The sequence below is a fragment of the Emydura macquarii genome, unplaced genomic scaffold (genome assembly GCF_026122565.2).
Source record: "Emydura macquarii macquarii isolate MOO-44397 ecotype Brisbane River unplaced genomic scaffold, CSIRO-AGI_Emac_v2 contig_2661, whole genome shotgun sequence".
NCBI classification, from domain to species: Eukaryota; Metazoa; Chordata; order Testudines; family Chelidae; genus Emydura; species Emydura macquarii.
In genome coordinates this window covers 415,473-436,912 of record NW_027132798.1, presented here as the reverse complement: position 1 = coordinate 436,912, position 21,440 = coordinate 415,473, and the positions used below count along the sequence as shown (strand labels likewise).

General features: G+C 50.2%; 1 protein-coding gene across 2 annotated transcripts in view; it reads left to right on the top strand.

Annotated features, from left to right (window-relative positions):
* The first annotated feature begins 65 nt into the window (after window positions 1–65).
* Window positions 66–21,440, top strand: part of LOC137164041 (F-box/WD repeat-containing protein 7-like) — a 41,564-nt gene continuing 20,189 nt past the window's right edge. Inside the window, exons 1-2 of one of the 2 annotated variants that reach the window (XM_067564636.1) lie at window positions 66–330; window positions 6,580–6,747. In XM_067564636.1, the coding sequence (XP_067420737.1) occupies window positions 199–330; window positions 6,580–6,747 (300 nt within the window). In that variant the 5' untranslated portion in view covers window positions 66–198. The remainder of the gene's footprint in view (window positions 331–6,579; window positions 6,748–21,440) is intronic. The other variant, XM_067564637.1, reaches the window with a different exon arrangement.

Genomic DNA, 21,440 nt, shown 5'->3' with positions numbered 1-21,440 from the left:
TGTAGTTTGAGCGGGCACAAGCCGCGCTAAGTGTGCGCATGCGCACGCTGGCCAGCCACCTCCCGTCAATGGGCGGGGCTGGCAGAAGGCGCGTGCGCAGTGCGGTGTTCGGGAGGGCGGGGCCCTGCGAGTCGCGCCTGCGCAGTGGGGGGGTCGGTCGGGGCCTGTGGGGCCGTGGTCGGTGTTTCCTGCCGGGGGATGTCGGGTCCGGGCGGCCCGGGCCCCGGCGGGGGGAAGCTGGACATCAACCGCGCCGGCGTCTCCGAGCTGGAGGGGGCGCTGAGCGGCATCGGCCGGCGCCGGGCCCGCGGCATCGTGCGCAAGAGAGAGGTGCGGGCCGGGGCTATGGGGCCGGGGGCTGTGTGTGGGGCGGGGCGGGGGGGAGCGGAGGGGGGCTATGGGGCGGGCGGGAGCGCTGGGGTCGGGGGCTGTGGGGGTGTAGGGGCTGTGTGGGGGAGCTGTGGGGGTGTGTATGGGGGGCTATGGGCCGGGGGTTGTAGTGGGGCTATGGGGGTGTATGGGGAGCGCTGGGGTCGGGGGCTGTGGGGGTGTATGGGGGGCTATGGGCCGGGGGTTGTAGTGGGGCTATGGGGAGCACTGGGGTCAGGGGCTGTGGGGGGGGGCTGTGGGGCTGTGGGGGGGGGCTATGGGCCGGGGGCTGTGGGGGTGTATGGGGGGGGCTGTGTGGGGGGCTATGGGCCGGGGGTTGTAGTGGGGCTATGGGGGTGTGTGTGGGGCGGGGCGGATGGGGAGCACTGGGGTCGGGGGCTGTGGGGGTGTATGGGGGGGCTATGGGCCGGGGGTTGTAGTGGGGCTATGGGGGTGTATGGGGAGCACTGGGGTCAGGGGCTGTGGGGGGAGCTGTGGGGGTGTGGGGCTGTGGGGGGGGGGTCGGGGGCTGTGGGGGTGTATGGGCCGGGGGGCTGTGGGGGGCTATGGGCCGGGGGGGGGGGGGGGCTATGGGCCGGGGGCTGTGGGGGAGGCTGTGGGCCGGGGGCTGTGTGGGGGGCTATGGGCCGGGGGCTGTGGGGGGCTATGGGCCGGGGGCTGTGTGGGGCGGCTCGGTGGCGGGATCTGCTGCTCTCTGACCAAGGAAGGGGGGTGAGGCCCCAAGTGCAGGGAGCGAGTTGGGGGCAGCGTCCCAGACAGCATCAGGCAGTGCTGGCTTCAGCGTCCATCCCCCCATCCCAGACCCCGGGCAGCTCCCTGCATGGGGTGTGCTGGGCCCAGCACCGAGTTACTCTACAGAGCCCCTGTGCTGCTGCAGCCAGCTGGAGATAGGCACCCGGGGCACTGAGGGGCCATGTGGGCCATGAGATGCTCAGTCCTCAGGGGGATGAGTCCTTCCCATGGTCAGCTACAGTGACAGGGATGGGGTTGGGTGTGGGGCGCTGGCCGTGGCCCAGGAGATACGATGACAGGGATGGGGCTGGGTGTGGGGCGCTGGCCGTGGCCCAGGAGATGTGGGGTCCAGGATGGGGTTGGGTGTGGGGCGCTGGCCATGGCCCAGGAGATACGATGACAGGGATGGGGTTGGGTGCAGGGCGCTGGCTGTGGCCCAGAACATGCACTGCGTGAAATGCCCCATACATCCCTGTGTGCGTGAAGTTCAAAAGCGAGCAGGTGTTGCTGTCAAGGCGAGTGTACAGGGCAAACAGGAAGTTGTGCTCCAGCTGTCTGCTTGTGGTCACCCTGGCCTGGGTGCTGTGTGCAGTGCAGGTGTGGGGATGGACTAGCCGTGCTGCGGGAGGCATTAAAGGGGGAGACCTTGCTGTGCCCTGAGTAGAGGAGAGTTAGTTGCAGGGCAAGGGGTTCCTCTCCCACGTCTGGAATCTGGGGTCCATTCTCCCTTCAGCTGGCTGCATCCATCCAGGCTGCTTCTGTTTCCCAGATCACCCAAGTTTGCCAGGTGACTTTTAGAGCAAACACAAGCCCTCGTGCCGGGTTGAAAGTGACCCGGCCTTCGAGCTGTTTGCCAGGGAGCCTGGGGCCGGTCAGTAACTATGAGATGGAAGGAGCCAGCCCAGTGGCAACTGTAACTGACCCTAAGCTGAAATCTCAGAGGCCCAGTGGTGAAGGAGGTACACACGCTCACAGCTACAGTTTCTAAGAGCTGGAGGATGGGACTGGTGGGGCCTCGTACACACAGAAATGCTAGCGGAGAAAGGCAGGCCAGGAACCGATGGCTGGAAGCTGACGCCAGACAAATTCAATTGGAAATAAGGGGCAGGTGATTATCCGTAGGAACCAGCTCCCAAGGGTAGAAGGAGTTCTCCATTCCTTGATGTCATCAGCTCCCGCCTGGCTGCCTTTCTGGAAGATGCTTTAGGTTCAGTACAGGGGTAACCGGGTGGGATTCCCTGGCTTGTGTCGTACAGGGGGTCAGGCTAGCTGATCTACTGGTCCTGTCTGGGAGGATGGGGAGGGGTTTAACAGGATGTAAGTGGACAACTGCTGAGACCCTACCCTCTTGCTGGGACACTGTCCATTCATAGGATTTCCTCTCTACTCAGCTTAGTTCAGCTCATTGTGCTGTCCTCACGAGTGTTAACCATGAACCGTCCCACAAGAGGAAGCCACTAGGCTAGCGTTTGACCTGCTGGGAAGGCCCGAAGGCAGCAGCTGGGGCTGAAATGCCTCCTTTCTTCAGTGCTTTACAGACAGAAAGCCTAGGTGCCTGCCACTCGTGCCATGCTGGGTGATGGTACCAGGAGCTTGTGGGTGTGAACCACAGGGTGGGGTGGGAGGAGTTTCCGGACAGAGTTGGTCCTGCGGGTGGAGGCAGAGAGATGAGACTAGAGTGGTGCTTAGTGGCCCCGGCTGAGATCAGGTTCCCCAGTGCAGAGAGCTCAGTCTGAATAGACACAGTGGGAAGGGAAAGCAGAGACCCTAGAGGTGAGGGGACTTGCTCAAGTCCCGCCCCAGGTCAGTGGCAGAGCCAGGAATAGAACCTAGCCTCATAGGGCTGAAAGCCAGAAGGGCCCATTTCATCATCTAGTGTGGTCTCCTGCATATCACAGGCCGTCACCTTCCACCCAAACACTTCTGTACGGAGCTCAAGGACTTCATTTAAACCGAGACATTTCAGTCCTCAGAAGGCTGCACTGCTGTGCACAAGCAGAGAGCAGGATGGACTGCTATCAGTGCCCGAGGTCCCTGCAGGGACAGGGAATTGATGGGGTGGGACATGCCCAGGGGATCCACCTTCTATGCTGCAAAGGAAGGTGAAAAACCCCAAGAACTTTGCCAGTCTGACCTGGGGTAAAATTCTTTCCCAGCCCCAAATCTGGTGATCTGTTAGACCCTGAGCATGTGAGCAGGATGTGCCAGCCAGGCAGCCAGAAAGGATGCTTGAGACCACCTCAGAGCTCTGGCCACCCCAGCTGGTGTCCTGTCTCCCGCTGCAGCCAATCTCTGATTCTTCAAAGGTGGGGGGAAAAAACCCCAGCAGATTAAAATGTGCATCAGTTGTGAATGTGGGTCGTGAATCCTAAGCCATGATGCTACCCAAAGTACATAGCTAAAAAGAGAGAGCTTCAAGGTTCCCATTCAAACCTGCTTACTCCAAGCGCTTGTCAGCATGGGAAGTCACACTGATACAAGCTAAGATGCAGGTTTAAACTACAATACAACCTCAGAGTTACGAACTGACCAGTCAACCACACGCCTCGTTTGGAACTGGAAGTACGCAATCAGGCCGCACCAGAGCCCACCAAAATAAAGCAAATATAGCACAGCACTGTATTAAGTGTAAACTATGAAAAGAAAGGGAAAGTATTTTTTAAAAAAGAGTTGGCAAAGTTTCAAAGCCGTAGTAAGTCAAGGTTCAGTTGTAAACTGTTGGAAGAACATTTTGTTCAGAGCTACGAACAGTTCCTGAGGTCGGTGGTAGCTCTGAGGTTCTGCTGGTATAACCCACTAGGGAGACACTCTTGTTCCAGTACAGGAGAGCCTTTTTCAACTTAGATTTTGTCACATGGGAAAAGTTCAAGATAAAATGAATAAAGTCACCTTTATACTGGGATGAGAATGTCCCCATGGGTGTTTATACTGGTATAACTGGATCAGTTGTAGCTACACTGGTGCAACTGGTAAAACGATCCTGTGTAGGCAGGGCCTTCGGGTCCCTTCGCTGTTGTGTGCTCATCTCCCTCTGAGAGAATCATAGACATGTAGGGCTGGATAGGACCTCGAGAGGTCATCTAGTCCACACCCTTGCGCATCCGTGGTGTGCACCATTCCCCGGGAGCTCTGCACGGCATGATCTGCCTCGCATGCAGCCTCCTGCCTTCCTCCCAGGGCCACTGTGTCTACAAGGCCCTTCCCAAAAGTCAGAGGGGCGGGCTGGAGATGGGTAGTGCAGGGCTTTGGGGCTGAGACGTGAGTCTGATGCAGAGGATGTGGTGAGTGCACAGGAGAGAGCAGCAAGGGAGGTGGGTGGAGGGGAACGGGACAGAAGGTGGTTGAGTAGATGCAGGGGAAAAGCCAGTAAGATTGAAGGATAATACTGACTGCTGAGCTGGGGAGCATGGTGGATTGACTGGGACAAACGATGAAACTGTCATTGGAGGCAGCTTAGCAGAGGTACCATGTGGGGGTTGCTGTGCCCTGGGGCTGGGGGGGGGATTTGGCTTCCTGGGGGGAAGGAAAATGGGGGTTGGGAGGGGATAGGTGTGGCTGTGAGTGTGGGGAGAGTTACTGCTAAGCAGCTGGTGACAATGGGAAGGCTGCCAACGGCCCTGTCTGCTCTGCCAGGAATCCTCTGGGAGTTCAGTACAGTTAATCCAAGTACATGCAGAGGTGGCTTTCAGTGACTGACTGGTGCTGTGCCTGGCCTGCACATTCCACATGGCAACTGCACGGACCCCCTGGCCGTTGAGCTTAGTCTGCAAACACAGTCCTGTCAAAATCAGGCTGCAGGCCTGTCGTTCGCCTGCCCGCATGGCCAGGAGCAGACTTCTGGGTGCATGGGCAGCATTACCACTGGCACTCCCTGGCTTGCCTGGGTCTCGCTTTGCAGCCTGCTGTTTGTGTTGAAAAACAAACAACCCTTGGAGCGAATGAGCAAGGGTGTGAATGGCAAGAGGGCGTGCACTCCTGGTGCTGCCAGGCCTCTGCACGGTGCAGGGGATCAGAGACCCCGGTGTCTTCAGAGAGTAGCTAAGTGAGAAGTGATTTAAGGAAATGAGTGTCCATAGACTCATAGAAGAGCAGGGTGGGAGGGGACCTCAGGAGGCCATGTAGTCCAGCCCCCCTCTAGTCCACACAACTTGTAAATAGCCTGTGGAACTCACTGCCACAAATGGTCAATGGAAGAGTACAAGCTTTAACCTCTGTTTCAATGGGCAGGGAGCGTGCCCAGGGCCATGTTATTCCAGAACTTCCCATGGGGGGCTCGGGCCTCTGGAGCATTAGGGTCTTGCCCCATCAGAGGCAGGGCTGGATGGGCCCTTGGGTGGATCCTGGCCAGCCATTCTTTTGAAGACAGGCCCTGCTACCAAGAGACCCTATCAGGTGTCCTTCGTCCATAAGCAATGGCACAGGACCAGGCTGAGCCCCCTGCTGAGTCCTGGCAGAGCCAGCCTGGAAGGCAGATTAGGTTCTGGCTGAGCCCCTGGGTGAGGAGGGAAGAGACCATGTGGGTCATGGATCCCCCTACCTGATGCCACCAGAACAAGGTGTTTGCAGCATGCTCCTCACTATGGTGCCATCAGGGCAGATGGTGCCCTTGTCTCCGGGGGCTCAGGCACCATGAAGGGCTCCAAGGGTCCTGTGGTCCCCATCCACCAGTCTATCTGTCCGTCCTGCCTGCAGAAGCTTGGTGGGGAAAGTGGGCAGTAAAACTGACTTGTCCCTGCAGTTGTGTGGGAACCATCACAGGTTCTGCTCCCTCAGTGCCCTCTCTCTTAGTACAAAGGGATTGCCCATGGAGACCATAGGCCTCACCTGCTGTGCAGCCGGGTGCAGGGCCGTGGGCATGGTGTGCAGAGAGAGGGACCAGTTATCTGGAAGTAGGCACCTTCCCCCCTCACCCTTCAGGGATCCCCTCCCCCCAGTGACAAGCCATGGCTGGGAGCTTCTCCCTTTCTAGGTCTCTCTGCTGCTGAGGATTGTGTAGCTGGATCCTGGCTGTCTGCTGTGCTCAGCATGGGCCGGGGCTGGGGAAGGGTGTCTGTACCGAGCCTGGGGGGCTCTTTCCATGCCCCTTGTGGGGGCTGATTCCTGTCCCCAGGAGTGGGTAGGGCAAGGGGGCAAAGACAGGCCAGGGGCAGAAGGGCTGGGGAGGGGGCCATGTCAGGTAGGTGGACGAAATTCTTCTTCCCAAGTGTTTCAGCCCCCCTGTCGTCCTGCCGTCCCCACAGACCAGGAATGTAAAGGCATGAGCAGAGCTGTGACCGCCAGGGGTAACTAGGGTGACTGCAGGGCTGTCACTAGGATGGCGGCAGGAGAGTCTCAGGAGAGCACCCCTCTGGGCAAGTATCTTCTGGGGAGGGGGCAGCATAGAGCCTTGGGGGGAGGGGCGTGCGCTGGGCCTGGCCCTACCCGACGCCGTGCTGATTCCTGCGTGTTCCCTGACAGGAGCTGAAGGGCTTCAACTCGCTGGATGACCTGCTTCATGTCAAGGGCGTCACCACCCGGATCCTGGAGCTGAACAGCCAGCGGATGACCTGCCGGAGGCGGCCGCTCAGGGAGGATGCGCCCGGCGGGAGCCCTAGCCAGCAGGGGGCCAACGCCCACATGCCTCAGGTAGGGAGGGATGGGGCAGTGCTCTGCCCATCCTGCGGTGGGGGGTGCCCCACGCTTGGGATGGAGGGGGTCCAGGGAGGCAGGTACCCCAAAGGGAGACGTCTCTGGCTTGGACTCCAGCCCCAGCCTCCTGTGCTGAGACCAGGGATCTGTCTGTCACACCCCTGCTAGCCCGTCCTTGCCACAGGCTGCTCTCCGACTTGGGCACTGGGCTGGTGACCCAGCGGGAGCATGCCTGCTGGCACTGCCAGCGAGAGCTGAGTCGCCGAGGGGCTGGCCAGCTCCCCGTGGCAGCGGAGCGCGTGGGCTGGCTTGTGAGGGGCAGAGCCCTGCCAAAGGCTGCCTCAGGCGAGGATGGCGCACGGCAGCCTGCTCTGTCCTGGAATCCCTCTGACCACAGGTAGTGCTGCTGGCCCGAAGGCTTCCCCTGCAGACACGTCCCCTAGAGCGTGAGCTACCACAAGCAGAAACAGCCCTTCCGCTCACTCTGTGTGATCCACCCGCCCCATGGTCTGGGCAGGCTGGCCCACCACTGGGAACCATCTCGCTGCCACTCTGAGCTGGCATCCCCACTGCCCGGGGCTGGGAGCTCCTCTGGGACAAGCCTCTCCCAGCCGCCTGCTCCTGACGCCCAGTGGGAAGAGAGGTCCCAGCCCCCTCACCCCAAAGCTCTCAGGTTGCTGTGGTGAGTCTCCTTCAGCCCCAGGGCAGGCAGGCAGCCATTTGGGATACACCGACGCTGGCTTGGTGTTTTGGCTCCTGGGGTCAACAATGGCTTCCCTCCCTCGCTCCCCAATTGGCAGGCTCTGCCTTCCTCTGGAGGCAGCACCCGAGAGCAGGTCTCTCTGCCTGTGTCCCTCCGTCTCTCTGCTTAGACATAACTGGTTGGGCAAGAGCCACTCAGCCTGCCTTCCTGGTGCAATGGGGTCCCTACCTGCAGCCCCTTCACTCTCCAGCTAGCAAAGTGAGAACCCCGACGCAGGAGAAAGACCACAGCTGGGCTGGGAGGTGCGCCGGCACCCCTTCTTGTGGCGGGCTCTGTAGGAAGACAGGAGCAGAGAGCAATGGGAATGGCCTCTCTGCCCTCCCGTAGCCTGCCCAGTATGCGGATGGAGGAGCCTGCACATAGAACGCACACTGCTTTATGGAGCTTCTGGGGCAAAGTCAGCCCCCCGAGGAATGGGAATCAGACAGCAGAGTACTACAGGCAGGCTGCTGGGGGATGCCAGTCTCTGCACTGAGCGTGAGGGGCGTAAGGACAGATTCATAGTTTCAAGTCCAGAAAGGACCATTACATCATCTGTTCATCAGAGGCAAGAGGTCAAGGTGGCATTCTACACAGCATGGCAGGCTCTGACCAGCGGAAAGAAGAGGACCGGGAGGAATTCCATGCAGGTAGACGTTTCAAATTGATAGCAGGTCCTCAGCATGGTGACTGCTTAAGATATCTCCGACAGTGTAGCTGGATGAAGAGAATGGAGAGGTGTGTGGGGCACACCTGTGGATGGATGCCCAGCCAACCTGCAAGAAAATCCAGACTGCCACAAAGAGATCTTCAGCTGGCTAAGGAAGATTGATGAGCCTTTTGGGGAATCTGTGGGGAGATGGGGTTGTGTAGTTTGGACAGCCTCCATCTCAGGAGAAGGGGACCCAATCTTCTTGGGGACAGGCTGGCTAGAGTAGTCAAGAAGGTGTTAAACTAATGCCAAGAGGGGCGGGTAAAAAGAAGGAAGATATGATGACTCAGCAGAAGTTCATATTGTTGAGAGTACATTTAATCCAAAAACCAAAGGACGTGACGAGAGGAAATGATTGAATTGCCTATAGACCAATATTAGGAGGCTGGGTAACAAATAAAAAAACCTGGAATTGGGCATTTGTGAGTGTGAATTGGATCTGGTTGGTATCACTGAAATCTGGTGGAATGACTCCCACGATTGGGGGGTCTAGCCCGTTTAGGAACAATAAAGAATGCAAAGACGGCAGGGGAGTGACAACGTAAAAAATGGCATTACCTGGTCCCACATCATTGACAGCTAGAAAGAAAATGATCTTGAATGCTTATTGATCAATGTCCTAATAGATAAAGCACAAGACAGGGTCCTACCAAGGACTTTGCAAAAGCGTTGGGGGGTCATGGTGGGTAGTCAGCTGAGCATGGGGTCCCATTGCGATGCTGTGCCCAAAAGGGCCAATGTGCTCTTTGGACGTATGAACAGAGGAATCTCCAGTAGGAGTAAGAGGTTCTGTAATCGTCTCCATCTGGCAGCGGTGCAACTGCTACTCAAATGTTGTGTTCAGTTCTGGTGGCCACAATTCAGGAAGAGCCATAAGAATGATGAAAAGGTTGGAAAACATGTCTGATAGTGAGAGACCTCAGCTGCTTAATCTGTTTAGCTTTGTTCTTTAACCTTCCTTTCTCTGTGCTAACCTAAGGACTTCCTGTGCTGTGCTCCAGCTGGCTAATAAACACGACTGAGTGTCCCTGTAAATACTGGGTGAGGGGCATTAATCCCTGCAGAATGATTCTCTCATTCTCTGCCTGGAGTCTGTCTCATTTGGACTTGCTGAGCAGAGCTTGTGTGTGGAGCAGGGATGTTAACGCCCCAGAAGTTCAGTCTCAGGAGGCAGTGAGGCTACATGGCCTCCCCGAAGGAAGAGTGAGACCTCTGGGGGGGTCTGGAACATCAAAAGGGCTCCTCCTAGGGCCTGTTCCAAAGCTGGGGGTAGCACAGATCTTGCGGCTCCATGATGGGGTGGCTTGATCACAGTCAAGAAACACCTACAACAGGGAGCAAACGTTCCTAATAGATGGCTCTTCAGGAGAGGGGACAAAGGTAGAACAAAATCTAATGCCTAAAAGTTGAAGCTAGACAGATTCAGAATAGAAATGACGTGCAGATTTTTAACAGTGAAGGTAGTTTAACCATGCGAGCAATTTACCAGGGTTATGGTGGATTCTGCAGCCCAGACAATTGTTGAATCAAAATTGGTTGTTTTTCTAAAAGATCTCCTCTAGTTCAAATAGGATTTAAATCAAGGAAGTCCAGTGGCCTATGCCCTATGTTGTACAGGAGGTCAGATTAGATGATCACAGTGGTCCCAAAAATGTCATTACCTGTTTCCGAGTCACTGAGAAAATGGTTTTGAATGCTTATGGATATGGATACCAACAATTAAACCACAAAGTAGGATTTTAGATGGTGTCTGCTGCAGACCACCAAATCCCACCAGGGAACAGGATGGTCTGCTCCTTAATCACCTATCTATAATGCATCAGAAAAAAAGCTGAATGATCACAGGGGACTTCAGTTTGAGTGACACATGTTGGAGGTCTCATGCTGCCAGCACTAAAACATCCTTGGAAATTCTAAATATTATAGATGACAATTTCATAACTCAAAAAGTGTTGGATCCAGTGTGGGAATTCTATATTAGACATTATCTGGACAGATAAAAAGGAAGTGAACACAGAACTAAAAATCAGAAGCTAGGAATTGTGGAAAATTGATAAGGGAAGCAAAGGGATGCAAGGAGAAATCTATAGTACAGTAAGGAATTTTTAAAGTATATTAGGAACAAAAAGAATCCTACCAATGCTTTAGATTCATTGATCCTTTCTGGCATTGGAATCTTTGTGATCATCTAGTCTGACCTCCAGAATAACAAATTGGCCCATTACTAGATGGAAATGGTAGAATTATCAGTAATAATTCAGAAAAGGCAGAAGTGTTCAATAAATGTTTCTGTTCTGTATTTGAGGGAAAAACAGATGATGTAGTCATATCCTATGATATTGATAACATTCTTTCCATTCCAGTGATACCTCAGGAGGATGTTAAACAGCAGCTACTAAAGTTAAATATTTTTAAATAGGAGGTCTGGGTAACTTCATCCAGGTGTTTTAAAAGAGCTGTCTGAGGAGCTTGCTGGACCATTAAGATTATTTTCTATAATTCTTAGAACACTGAGGAAGTTCCAGAACTCTGGAAGAAAGCTAATGTTGTGCCAATATTTAAAAAGAGTAAATGACCTGATTAATTATAGGCCTGTCGGCCTAACATTGATCCCAGACAAGATAATGGAGTGGTTGATGCAGGACTCAATTAATAAAGAATTAAAGGAGGGTAATGTAATTAATACTAATCAGCAGGGGTTTATGGAAAATAGAGCCTGTCAAACTAACTTGAAATCTTTTTTTGATGAAATTACAAGTTGCTTGATAAAGGTAATAGCGTTGATCTATTTAGACTTCAGTAAGGCATTTGACTTGATTCCATGACATTTTGATTAAAAATGTACAATGATACAAAATTAACATGACACACATTAGATGGATTAAAAACTGGCTAACTGATAGGTCTCAAAACGTGACTGTAAATGGGGACCCAAACTGTACCATAGAATCTCTATGGAAAGTAATTCCATGTTTGAATAATAAGAATGTAATAGTAGGGATATAGTACCAACCACCTGACCAAGGTGATGATAGTGACTGTGAAATGCTCAGGGAGATTAGAGAGGCTATAAAAATAAAAAACTCAATAATAATAATAAATAATAATAATAATGGGGGATTTTAATTATCCCCATATTGACTGGGTACATGTCACCGCAGGATGGGATGCAGAGAGAAAGTTTAACACCTTAAATGACTGCTTTTTTGTGACAGCTAGTCCTGGAGCCCACAAGAGGAGAGGCAATTCTTGAGTTAGTCCTAAGTGGCGCACAGGATCTGGTCAAGAGGTGAAGATAGCTGAATCACTTGGTAAATAGTGACCATAACATAATAAAATTTAACATCTCCATGGGAGTAAAACACCAAAGCAGCCCACCATGGTAGCATTTAATTTCAGAAAGGGGAACTAAATAAAAATAAGGAAGTTTTTTAAACAGAAATTAAAAGGTACAGTGCCAAAAAGTGAAATACCTGCAAGCTGCATGAAACTTTTTAAAGACACCAAAATAGAGGCTCAATTTAAATGTATACACCACATTAAAAAACATAGTAAGAGGACCCAAAAAGTGCCACCATGGCTAAACAACAAAGTAAAAGAAGCAGCTAGAGGCAAAAAGACATCCTTTGAAAGTGGAAGTTAAATCCTACTGAGGAAAATAGAAAGGAGCAAAAACCCTGACAAGTGAAGTGTAAAAATATAATTAGGAAGGCCAAAAAAGAATTTGAAGAACAGCTAGCCACTAAACAACCAGTGGGGCCACTGGACAATTGAGATACTAAAGGAGCTCTCAAGGAAGATAAGGCTATTGCAGAGAAACTAAATGAATTATTTGCATCGGTCTTTATGGCTGAAGATGTGTGGGAAACTTGAGCAATTCTTTTTAGGTGACAAATCTGAGGAACTATCCCAGAGTGAGATGTCAATAGAGGAGGTTTTGGAACAAATGGATAAATTAACCAGCAATAAGTCACCAGGACCAGATGGGATCCACCCAAGAGTTCTGAAGAAACTCAAATGTGAAATCGCAGAATTACTAACTGTGGTATGTAATCTATCATTTAAATCAGCTTCTGCACCAGATGATTGGAGAATAGCTAATGTGATGCCAATTTTTTAAAAAGGCTCCAGAAGTGATCCTGGCAGTTTCAGACTGGTGAGCCTAACTTCAGTACCAGGCAAATTGGTTGAAACTATAGTGAAGAACAGAATTATCAGACACAGAGATGAATATGATTTTTTGGGGGAAGAGTCAACATGGCTTTTGGAAAGGGAAATCATGCCTCACCAATCTACTAGAATTCTTTGAAGGGGCAACAAGCATGTGGATAAGGGTGAGCCAGTGGATATAGTGTACTTGGGCTTTCAGAAAGCCTTTCACAAGATCCATCACCAAAGACTCTTAAGCAAAGTAAGTGATCATGGGATAAAACGAAAGGTCCTCTCCTGGAACAGTAACTGGTTAAAAGATAGGAAACAAAGGGTAGGAATAAATGGTCACTTTTCTGAATGGAGAGAGGTAAATCGTGGTGTCCTTCAGAGGTCTGTACTATCTGGAAAAGGGGGTAAGCAGTGAGGTGGCAAAATTTGCAGATGATACAAAACTACTCCAGATGGTTAAGGCCAAAGCAGACTGAGAAGACATACAGGGGGGATCTCATAAAACTGGGTGACCGGACAACAAAATGACAGATGAATTTCAATGTTGATAAATGCAAAGTAATGCACATTGGAAAACAGAATCCCAGCTACACGTATAAACGGATGGGGTCTAAGTTAGCTGTTACCACTCAAGAAAGATCTTGGAGTCAGTGTGGATAGTTCTCTGAAAACATCTACTCAATGTGCAGCGACAGTCAAAAAAGCTCACAGACTGTTGGGAATCATTGGGAAAGGGATACATAATAAGACAGAAAATATCGTAATGCATCCTTATAAATCCATGGCACGCCCACCTTGAATACTGCGTGCAGATCTGGTCGCCCCATCTCAAAAAAGATATATTGGAATTGGAAAAGGTACAGAAAAGGGTAACAAAAATGATCAGGGGTCTGGAAAAGCTTCCCTATGAGGAGAGATTAATAAAACTGGGACTTTTCAGCTTGGAAAAGAGACGACTAAGAGGGGATATGATAGAGATCTATAAAATCATGACTGGTGTAGAGAAAGTAAATAAGGAAGTGTTATTTTCTCCTTCTCATAACACAAGAACTAGGGGTCACCCAATGAAATTAATAGGCAGCAGGTTTAAAAGGAACAAAAGGAAGTACAGTATTTCTTCACACAATGCACAGTCAACCTGTGGAACTCCTTGCCAGAGGATGTTGTGAAGGCCAAGACTATAATGGGGCTCAAAAAAGAACTAAAGTTCCTGGAGGACAGGTCCATCAATGACTATTAGCCAGGATAGGCAGGGATTGCTGTTTGCCAGAAGCTGGGAATAGGTGACAGGATGGATCATTTGATGATTTCCTGTTCTGTTCATTCCCTCTGAAGCACTTGGCACTGGCCACTGTTGGAAAACAGACTACTTGGGCTAGATGGATGATTGGTCTGACCCGATCTGGCTATTCTTATGTTCTTGGGAATACCATCAAGTGGGTGTGTTTCTAGTTTGGTCCTGCAGAAATCTGTTTTTGGACCTAAGTTATTTAAGACTTTTATCAATGACCCAGAAGAAAACATAAAATCATCACTGATAAAGTTTGCATGTGACACAAAAACTGGGGGAGTGGCAAATAACAAAGAGGACTGGTCACCGATACAGAGTGATCTGGATCACTTGGTAACCTAGGCACAAGCAAACTTTATGTGTTTTAATACAACCACACACAAATGTTCACATGTAGGAACATCGGCCATACTTGTACATACTTGTACATACACATGTAGGAACATCGGCCAATATCGGCCATACTTACAAGATGGAGATTTCTATCCTGGGAACAGGTGACTCAAAAATCATTTGGGGTCATGATCGCTAATCAGCTGACCATGAGCTTCCATTGCAGCACTGTAGCCAAAAGGGCTACTGTGATCCTTGGATATACTGTATAAACAGGGAAATCTCGAGTAGGAGCAGAGAGGTTATTTTACCTTGGTATTTGGCACTGGTGCGACCACTGCTGGAATCCTGTGTTCAGTTCCTGGTTCCGCACTTCAAGGATGTTGATAAAATGGATTAGAAACACGCCTTATAGTGATAGATTCCAAGATCTTAGTCTGCTTATCTCAACAAAGAGAAGGTTAAGGGGCGATAGTCTCTAAGTGCATAGATGAGGATCAAATATTTAAAAATGGGCTGTTCTGTCTAGCAGAAAGCGATGTAACAACATTCAGTGGCTGGAAGCTGAAGTCAGACGAATTCAGACTGGAAATAAAGTGTGTATTTGTAACAGTGAGGGTAACTAACTACTGGAACAATTTACCCAGGGTTCACAGAATCACAGAACCACAGGGTGAGACGAGGCCTCAAGTGTCAACTAGTCTAACCCCTGCCAAGAGGCAGGGTTTGGTGTGTGTGAAGCATCCAAGGCAGGGGGCTGTCCAGCCTGCTTTGGAAACCTCCAGCAAAGGAACTTCCCCGACCTCCCAAGGCTGTCTGTTCCCTTGTCCTGCTGTTCTTATAGTGCGGCGGTTCTTCCCGAGATTTAATCTTAAATCGGCTGGGCTGTAGTTTGCACCCACTGCCTCTTGTCCTGCCCTCTATGGCAAGAGAGAACAACTTTTCTCTGTCTTTTTTTATGGCAGCCTTTCGAGTATTTGAAGACTGCTACCATGTCCCCCCCTTAATCTCCTCTTTTCCAAACTGAACATACCCAGTTCCTTCAGCCTTTGCTCATACGGCTTCTATTCCATCCTTCTGATCATCTTTGTCATTCGCCTCTGGATCCTTGCCAGTTTCTCTGCATCCTTGCTATATGTTGATGACCAAAACCAGACTCAGTACTCCAGCGGATGCCTAACCAGTGCCAAGTAGAGCGAGACTATCACCTCCCGTGACTGGCATGCTCTGCCTCTGCTAATGCAACCCAAATTGCATTTGCTTTTTTTGCAACAGCATCATGCTGTTGACTCAGTTGTGATCCACCACAACTCCCAGATCCTTCTCAGCAGTGCTGCTGCCGAGCCAGTTATCCCCCATTCTGGATTTGTGCATGTGGTTTTCCTTCCCCCAAGTGTAGGACTTTACATTTGTCTTTGTCGAATTTCATTTTATTGTTTATAGCCCAGTTCTCCAATTTATCAAGATCCTTCTGAATTTTAACTCTACCCTCCAAAGTGTGGGCAATCCTCCAGCTTTGTGTCATCTACAGATTTGATCAGTGTGCTCTCTATACCTACATCCAGGTCATAAACAACACTGGACCCAGAACAGAACCCTGTGGAACCCCACTTGAGACCTCCCTCCAATCTGACATTGTGACATTCCCCTAGTGCAGTCTGGCCTGGTGAATCGCTGTCACCCCCACCCCCCACTCCGGGAGCCTGTCTTACTCTGCGTTGCTGTGTGAACTCCCACTCCTGGGCAGCTCACACACAGCCCCAGCAAGCAAGTTGCACCCCCCCAGCTCAGTGAGTGAGTGTCTCTAGGCAGCCACTCAAGGGATTATGCAGTGGTCTTGCCCCAGTCACTACCCCCAGTCCCAGATGCAGCCCTAGGAACCGCCATCTTACAATGTTCAGTGCTGCCCACTGGACACCACAAGCTCATATGTTCATCAATTTAACAAAGAAATTGATATGCACTAGCCTTGTCATTTTAAAAGGCGTCTCCAACACACCTTAAATCAAACATGCTGCTTCAGGTCAAACAAACGACTGGTGTTAAACTACAGAAGGATTTTAAGTGATTATAAATCAGAGGAAAGCAAGTCAGGTTTAGTCAAAATAAACCAAAGCCAAATGCACTCTAAACTAAGCTGAACGCTTTCAGCAGCCTTACAAACTCAGATGAGTCTCACCACAGGCTGGCTGGATTCCTTTCCAGCCAGGCAGCCCACCTGGGTCAGCACTTCAGTTGTTTGGTGGTGTTTGTAGATGGAAGTGGAAGAGAGAGAGAGTGGCAAAATGTCTCCCCTTTTTAAAATGCTCCTTCTGCCCTCTGGGGCTTTGCCCTCGCGCGCCCCCTCCCTTCAGGGTCAGGTGACAAACAACCTCCATTTCCTCCATGTGCTGAGTCAGTGAGGTTCTTTGTTGATTCCTTTGTTGATGTCTAGGCCAGTCCTTTCTTCCTGGAATGCGAGCTTGGTTTGTTCTAGACAAGCCTTAATGAGGCGCGAACTGCCCCTCTGCTCAGAGTCTTGCTTGGATATGTTTTAAACCATGAGACACATCTTTAGGGTTATCACTTAGTGACGCCTCATAACTATCTACATGCCATTGCAACATACATATTACTGTAACGCTAATATTCAGTGCGGCATGAGTATTCCAGAAACATCTTACATGACCTGTTTGCATGAAACAATACACAGTTACACTATCAAGGTGATCATGGGGGGTGCAGTGTGTCACAGACATCACTCAATTAATAGTTAATCTTCGTTTGCGGTTGTTTAACCAATTATGTATCCACTTAATGGTAGTTCCACTGTGCCCACATTTCTCCAGCTTACCTATCAGAATGTCCTGTGGGGCTGTGTCCAAAGCCTTGCTGAAATCCAGGTATATCATGTCCACTGCATTCCCCCAGTCCACCAAACCAGTTACCCTGTCGAAGAAGGAAATAAAGCTGGTTTGGCGTGATTTGTTCTTAATAAACCCATGCTGGCTGCTAGTGATTACCCCTTCGTCCGCCAGGTATTCACAAATGGAGTGTTTTATACATTGATCTAGTAGCTTCCCAGGTATCGAGATCAGGCTGACTGGTGTATAGTTTCCCGGCTCTCCCTTTTCTTTCTTTTTACAGATGGGCACTACCTTAGCCCTTCTCCAGGCTTCTGGGACCTCTCCTGTCATCCATGAGTTTGCAAATATTATTGCCCGTGACCAAGATTTCTTCAGCTAATTCCTTCAGCCCTCTGGGGTGAATTGCATCAGGCTCTGTTGACATGAATTCGTTCAGATTAGTCAGAAGATCTCTGAAGTGTTCATTACTAATCTCCCTTCCCCTTTATTGTCTGTGGCTACTTCGCTAGTTTTCTGGTCACATGTTATTTGTTGTGAGAAGCAAAGTAGGCGTTAAGCAGCTCTGCCTTTCTATCATTTTCTGTTACCAGCTCTCTTTCTCCCTTGAGCAGCAGGCCCACCCCATCTCTGATCTTCTTTCTTGTCTGACATATTTGTAGAACCCTTTCTTCTTGTCTTTAACATTCCTTGCCAGCTGTAACTCATTCTTTGCCTTGGCTGTCCTGATTTTGTCCCTATATGCTCGTGCTGTTCCCATGTATACCTCCTTGTTGACATCCCCTCCTTCCATTTCCTATGTGGAGATTCGCCAGCATTGGGAATTATTTTAAAATTGTGGTTGGATGTATTTTCCCTAAAAGATTTGCTTCAGTTCAATAAGGAACTATTTTGGGGAAGTTCTGTGGCCTCTGTTATATAGAGAGAGGAGGTCAGACTGAAGATCACAGTGATTCCTTCTGGCCTTGGAATTTACGAATCTGTGAACACATCGGTCCCGTCTGGCTTTATGATTTAGTTTGACATCCTATATTGGACAGGCCATTAAATTTCAACCAGTTACCACTATATTGAGCCCAGTAACTTGAGTTTGACTAAATCAGGGGTGTCAAACATATGGCCCGTGGGCCACATCCGGTCCGCGAACCTTTTTGATTTGGCCCGCATCTGGCCAGTTTTTTTGAGACGTGCTGCCGCCCACAGTGAGGGCATTGCCGCTTTAAGAGATTTCTCTGCTTATGGCATTGCCGGTTTAAGAATCCCTGAAATGTCTTAAAGTGTTGATGCCGGACGCAGAGAAATCCCTTAAAGCAGCAATGCACTCAGTCGGCAACACGGTCCCTCGTGAAATCCCACCGCCAAAAAGGGCTGATGCCGCGCCATCAAAAAGGGGAAGATGGCCCAAATTTTTCAGTGGAGCATATTGCATGGCCCCTGTGAAGCGCAGTTTACGAGAATTTGGCTTGTCACCATCAGCGAGTTTGGCATCCCTGGACTAAATCATCTTCTAGAAAGACAGCCAGTCTGGATTTGAAGACATGAGGAGATGAAAAATCCACTGCTTCCCTTGGGCATTTATTGCAGTGGTTAATCACCCTCCCTGTGAAAACTGTGTCTGATTTCTAACTTGAATTTGTCTCGGTTCAACTTCCAGCCATTGGTTCTTGTCCTGCCTTTCACCACTAGATTGAGGAGCCCATTGGTACCTGGTATCTTCTCCCCGAGAAGGTACTTATGCACTGTAGTCATGTCACCTTCTGTCCTGGATCCACAGAACTGGTGCTGCAGCCCAGCCTTTAAATAGTCCTTTGGAGGAACCCTTCCAGGTGCCAGACACTGTAGGTTTCTCACTTTTCCTTCAGTGTAGGCCACGGGGCCTCACTGCCTCCAAGACTGGGCCTCTGGGCTCCAGCCAGTTCAACCTCAGCCAGTATTTGCTGTGACACCAGGTAGCCTTTCCAAATAGAGTCGGGTTTATTAGTCAGCTGGAACACAGCATGGAAAGTCCTTAGGTTAGCCCAGAGAAAGTAAGGTTAAGACAGTCTATCTGGCCAAGCCAGTGCACTCCACCATCCACGTAATCAATTCCATTTCAGGCTCTGTCTTTTTCTGACCTCTTTGTCAGTCCCAGGGGAGAGCAGCCAACTTCTTCCAGAAGCCCATTCTTTGTCCACTGCCCGTCACATCTCAGTCCTTTCTTCTCAAGCTGGGATCTCTGCTGAGCTTTCCTAATGGGAGGTGAGGGGAAAACCTCCTTCCTCTTGGTTGTTGTTTCCAGGTTGTCAATGTTCTGGTCACTGGGGCTTCCTTTGTCTCTTTCGTATTCTGTATTGATCTGTGTCGCTTTCAGCAGGTTCCAACCAGTTTCTTCACTGCTCTTTCATTGTGGCCCAGACAGCAGGCAGACACCCACACATCATGTTCTGTGCTGCCCCCCAGAGCAGATCTAACCTTGTTTCCCCCACTGGGTAGCAATGCAAAGCACAGAGGGAAACAGAGGCACACATAGGCTTCATAAAAATATTACAGAAAATGCTCACTTTATCACACTTTTCAATCTTTGTGCTGCTTCATAGAATCATAGAGTTGGAAGGGACCTCAGAAGGTATCTAGTCCAACCCCCTGCTCAGAGCAGGACTAACCTCAGCTAAATACTCCCAGCCAGGGCTTTTATCAAGCCTTTAGAGGTTAAAAACCTCTAAGGATGGAGATTCCACCACCTCTCTCAGTAACCCATTCCAGTGCTTCACCACCCGCCTAGTGAAAAACTTTTTCCTAATGTCCAATCTAGACCTCCCCCACTGCAACTTGAGACCATTGCTCCTAGTTCTATCATTTACTACCACTGAGAACAGCCTAGCCCCATCCTCCCTAGAACCCCCTTTCAGGTAGTTGAAGGCTGCTATCAAATCCCCCTCATTCTTCTCTTCTGTAGACTGAACAAGCCTAGTTCCTGCAGCCTCTCCTCATAAGTCATGTGCTCCAGCCCCCTAATCATTTTTGTTGCCCTCCGCTGGACTCTCTCCAACTTGTCCACATCCTTTTTGTAGTGGGGGGCCCACAACTGGACACAATACTCCAAATGTCGCCTCACAAATGCCGAATCGAGGGGAATAATCACTTCCTCGATCTGCTGGCAATGCCCCTCCTAATGCAGCCCAATATGCTATTAGCCTTCTTGGCAACCAGGGCACACTGCTGACTCATATCCAGCTTCTTAGCCACTGTTACCCCCAGGTCCTTTTCTGCAGAACTGCTGCCTAGCTCGTCAGTCCCCAGTCTGTAGCTGTGCATGGGATTCTTCCGTCCTAAGTACAGGACTCTGCACATATCCTTGTTGAACCTCATCAGATTTCTTTTGGCCCAATCCTCCAGTTTGTCTAGATCACTCTGTATCCTATCCCTACCCTCCAGTGTATCTACCACTCCCCCCAGCTTAGCAAACTTGCTGAGGGTGCAATCTACCCCATCCTCCAGATCATTAATGTAGATGTTGAACAAAACTGACCCTAGCACTGATGCCTGGGGCACTCTGCTTGTTACTGGCTGCCAACCAAATATCTAGCCATAGATCACTACCCGTTGAGCCTAATGATCTACCCAGCTTTCTATCCACCTTATAGTCCATTCATCCAACCCATACTTCTGTAATTTGCTGGCAAGAATACTGTGGAAGGCTATATCAAAAGCTTTGCTAAAGTCAAGGTATATCACGTCCACCACTTTCCCCACATCCACAGAGCCAGTCACCTCTTCATAGAAGGCAATCAGGTTTGTCAGACATGACTTGCCCTTGGTGAATCAATGTTGACTGTTCCTGATCACCTTCCTCTCTTCCCTTAAAATGGATTCCTTGAGGACCTGCTGCATGATTTTTCCGGGGATTGAAGTGAGGCTGACCGGTCTGTAGTTCCCTGGATCCTCTTTCCTCCCTTTCTTGAAGAAGGGCACTAGATTTGCCTTTTTTCCACTCATCAGGGACCTCGCCTGTGGTACCCAGGGTTGTGAAGCTTTTCTCTAGCATCTACCCTTAGCGTGAGGAAGCTTTTTCTGTGCCTGCCAAGGATCAGCTCCCTGACTCCACCAGCCAGAGGCATCACAAGTACTCCCATCTCAGCCTACACAGGGTCTGCTGTTCTCCTACTGCTTACTGAGCTATGCTCTCCATCCCTGGAGTGTCCGGCCCCTGTCCCACTGGACACACACAAAATTTGCTGATCCGCTGTTCTCAAAGCAATAGTGCTCCTCAGCTTAGCTGCTTCCGCTCAGGGTCAGCACTCTGCCCAGCTCACAGCGCTCAGATTACTTTGTTGTGAAAACTGGTAAAGGTTGATTTAACAAGGAACAGAGATTCAAGGAGCAGCAAATAGAATTAATGAGAACAAATGGTTACATACAAAATAAAATCATAACTTGCTTTCCAGATCCTAAACATATCAGACAAGACATTCCCATGTCTCATAACGCTTAGCTCACACAAAGGTTATCTCCCAGCTTTAAACCACTAGACCATCTGTGATCTCTGTTCATAAGATAAGGCAGCTGGACCTGACCCAGGGGATCCCTACAACCCCGTGCCCTCTGCCAATGGGCACTAAGGTCTCTGAG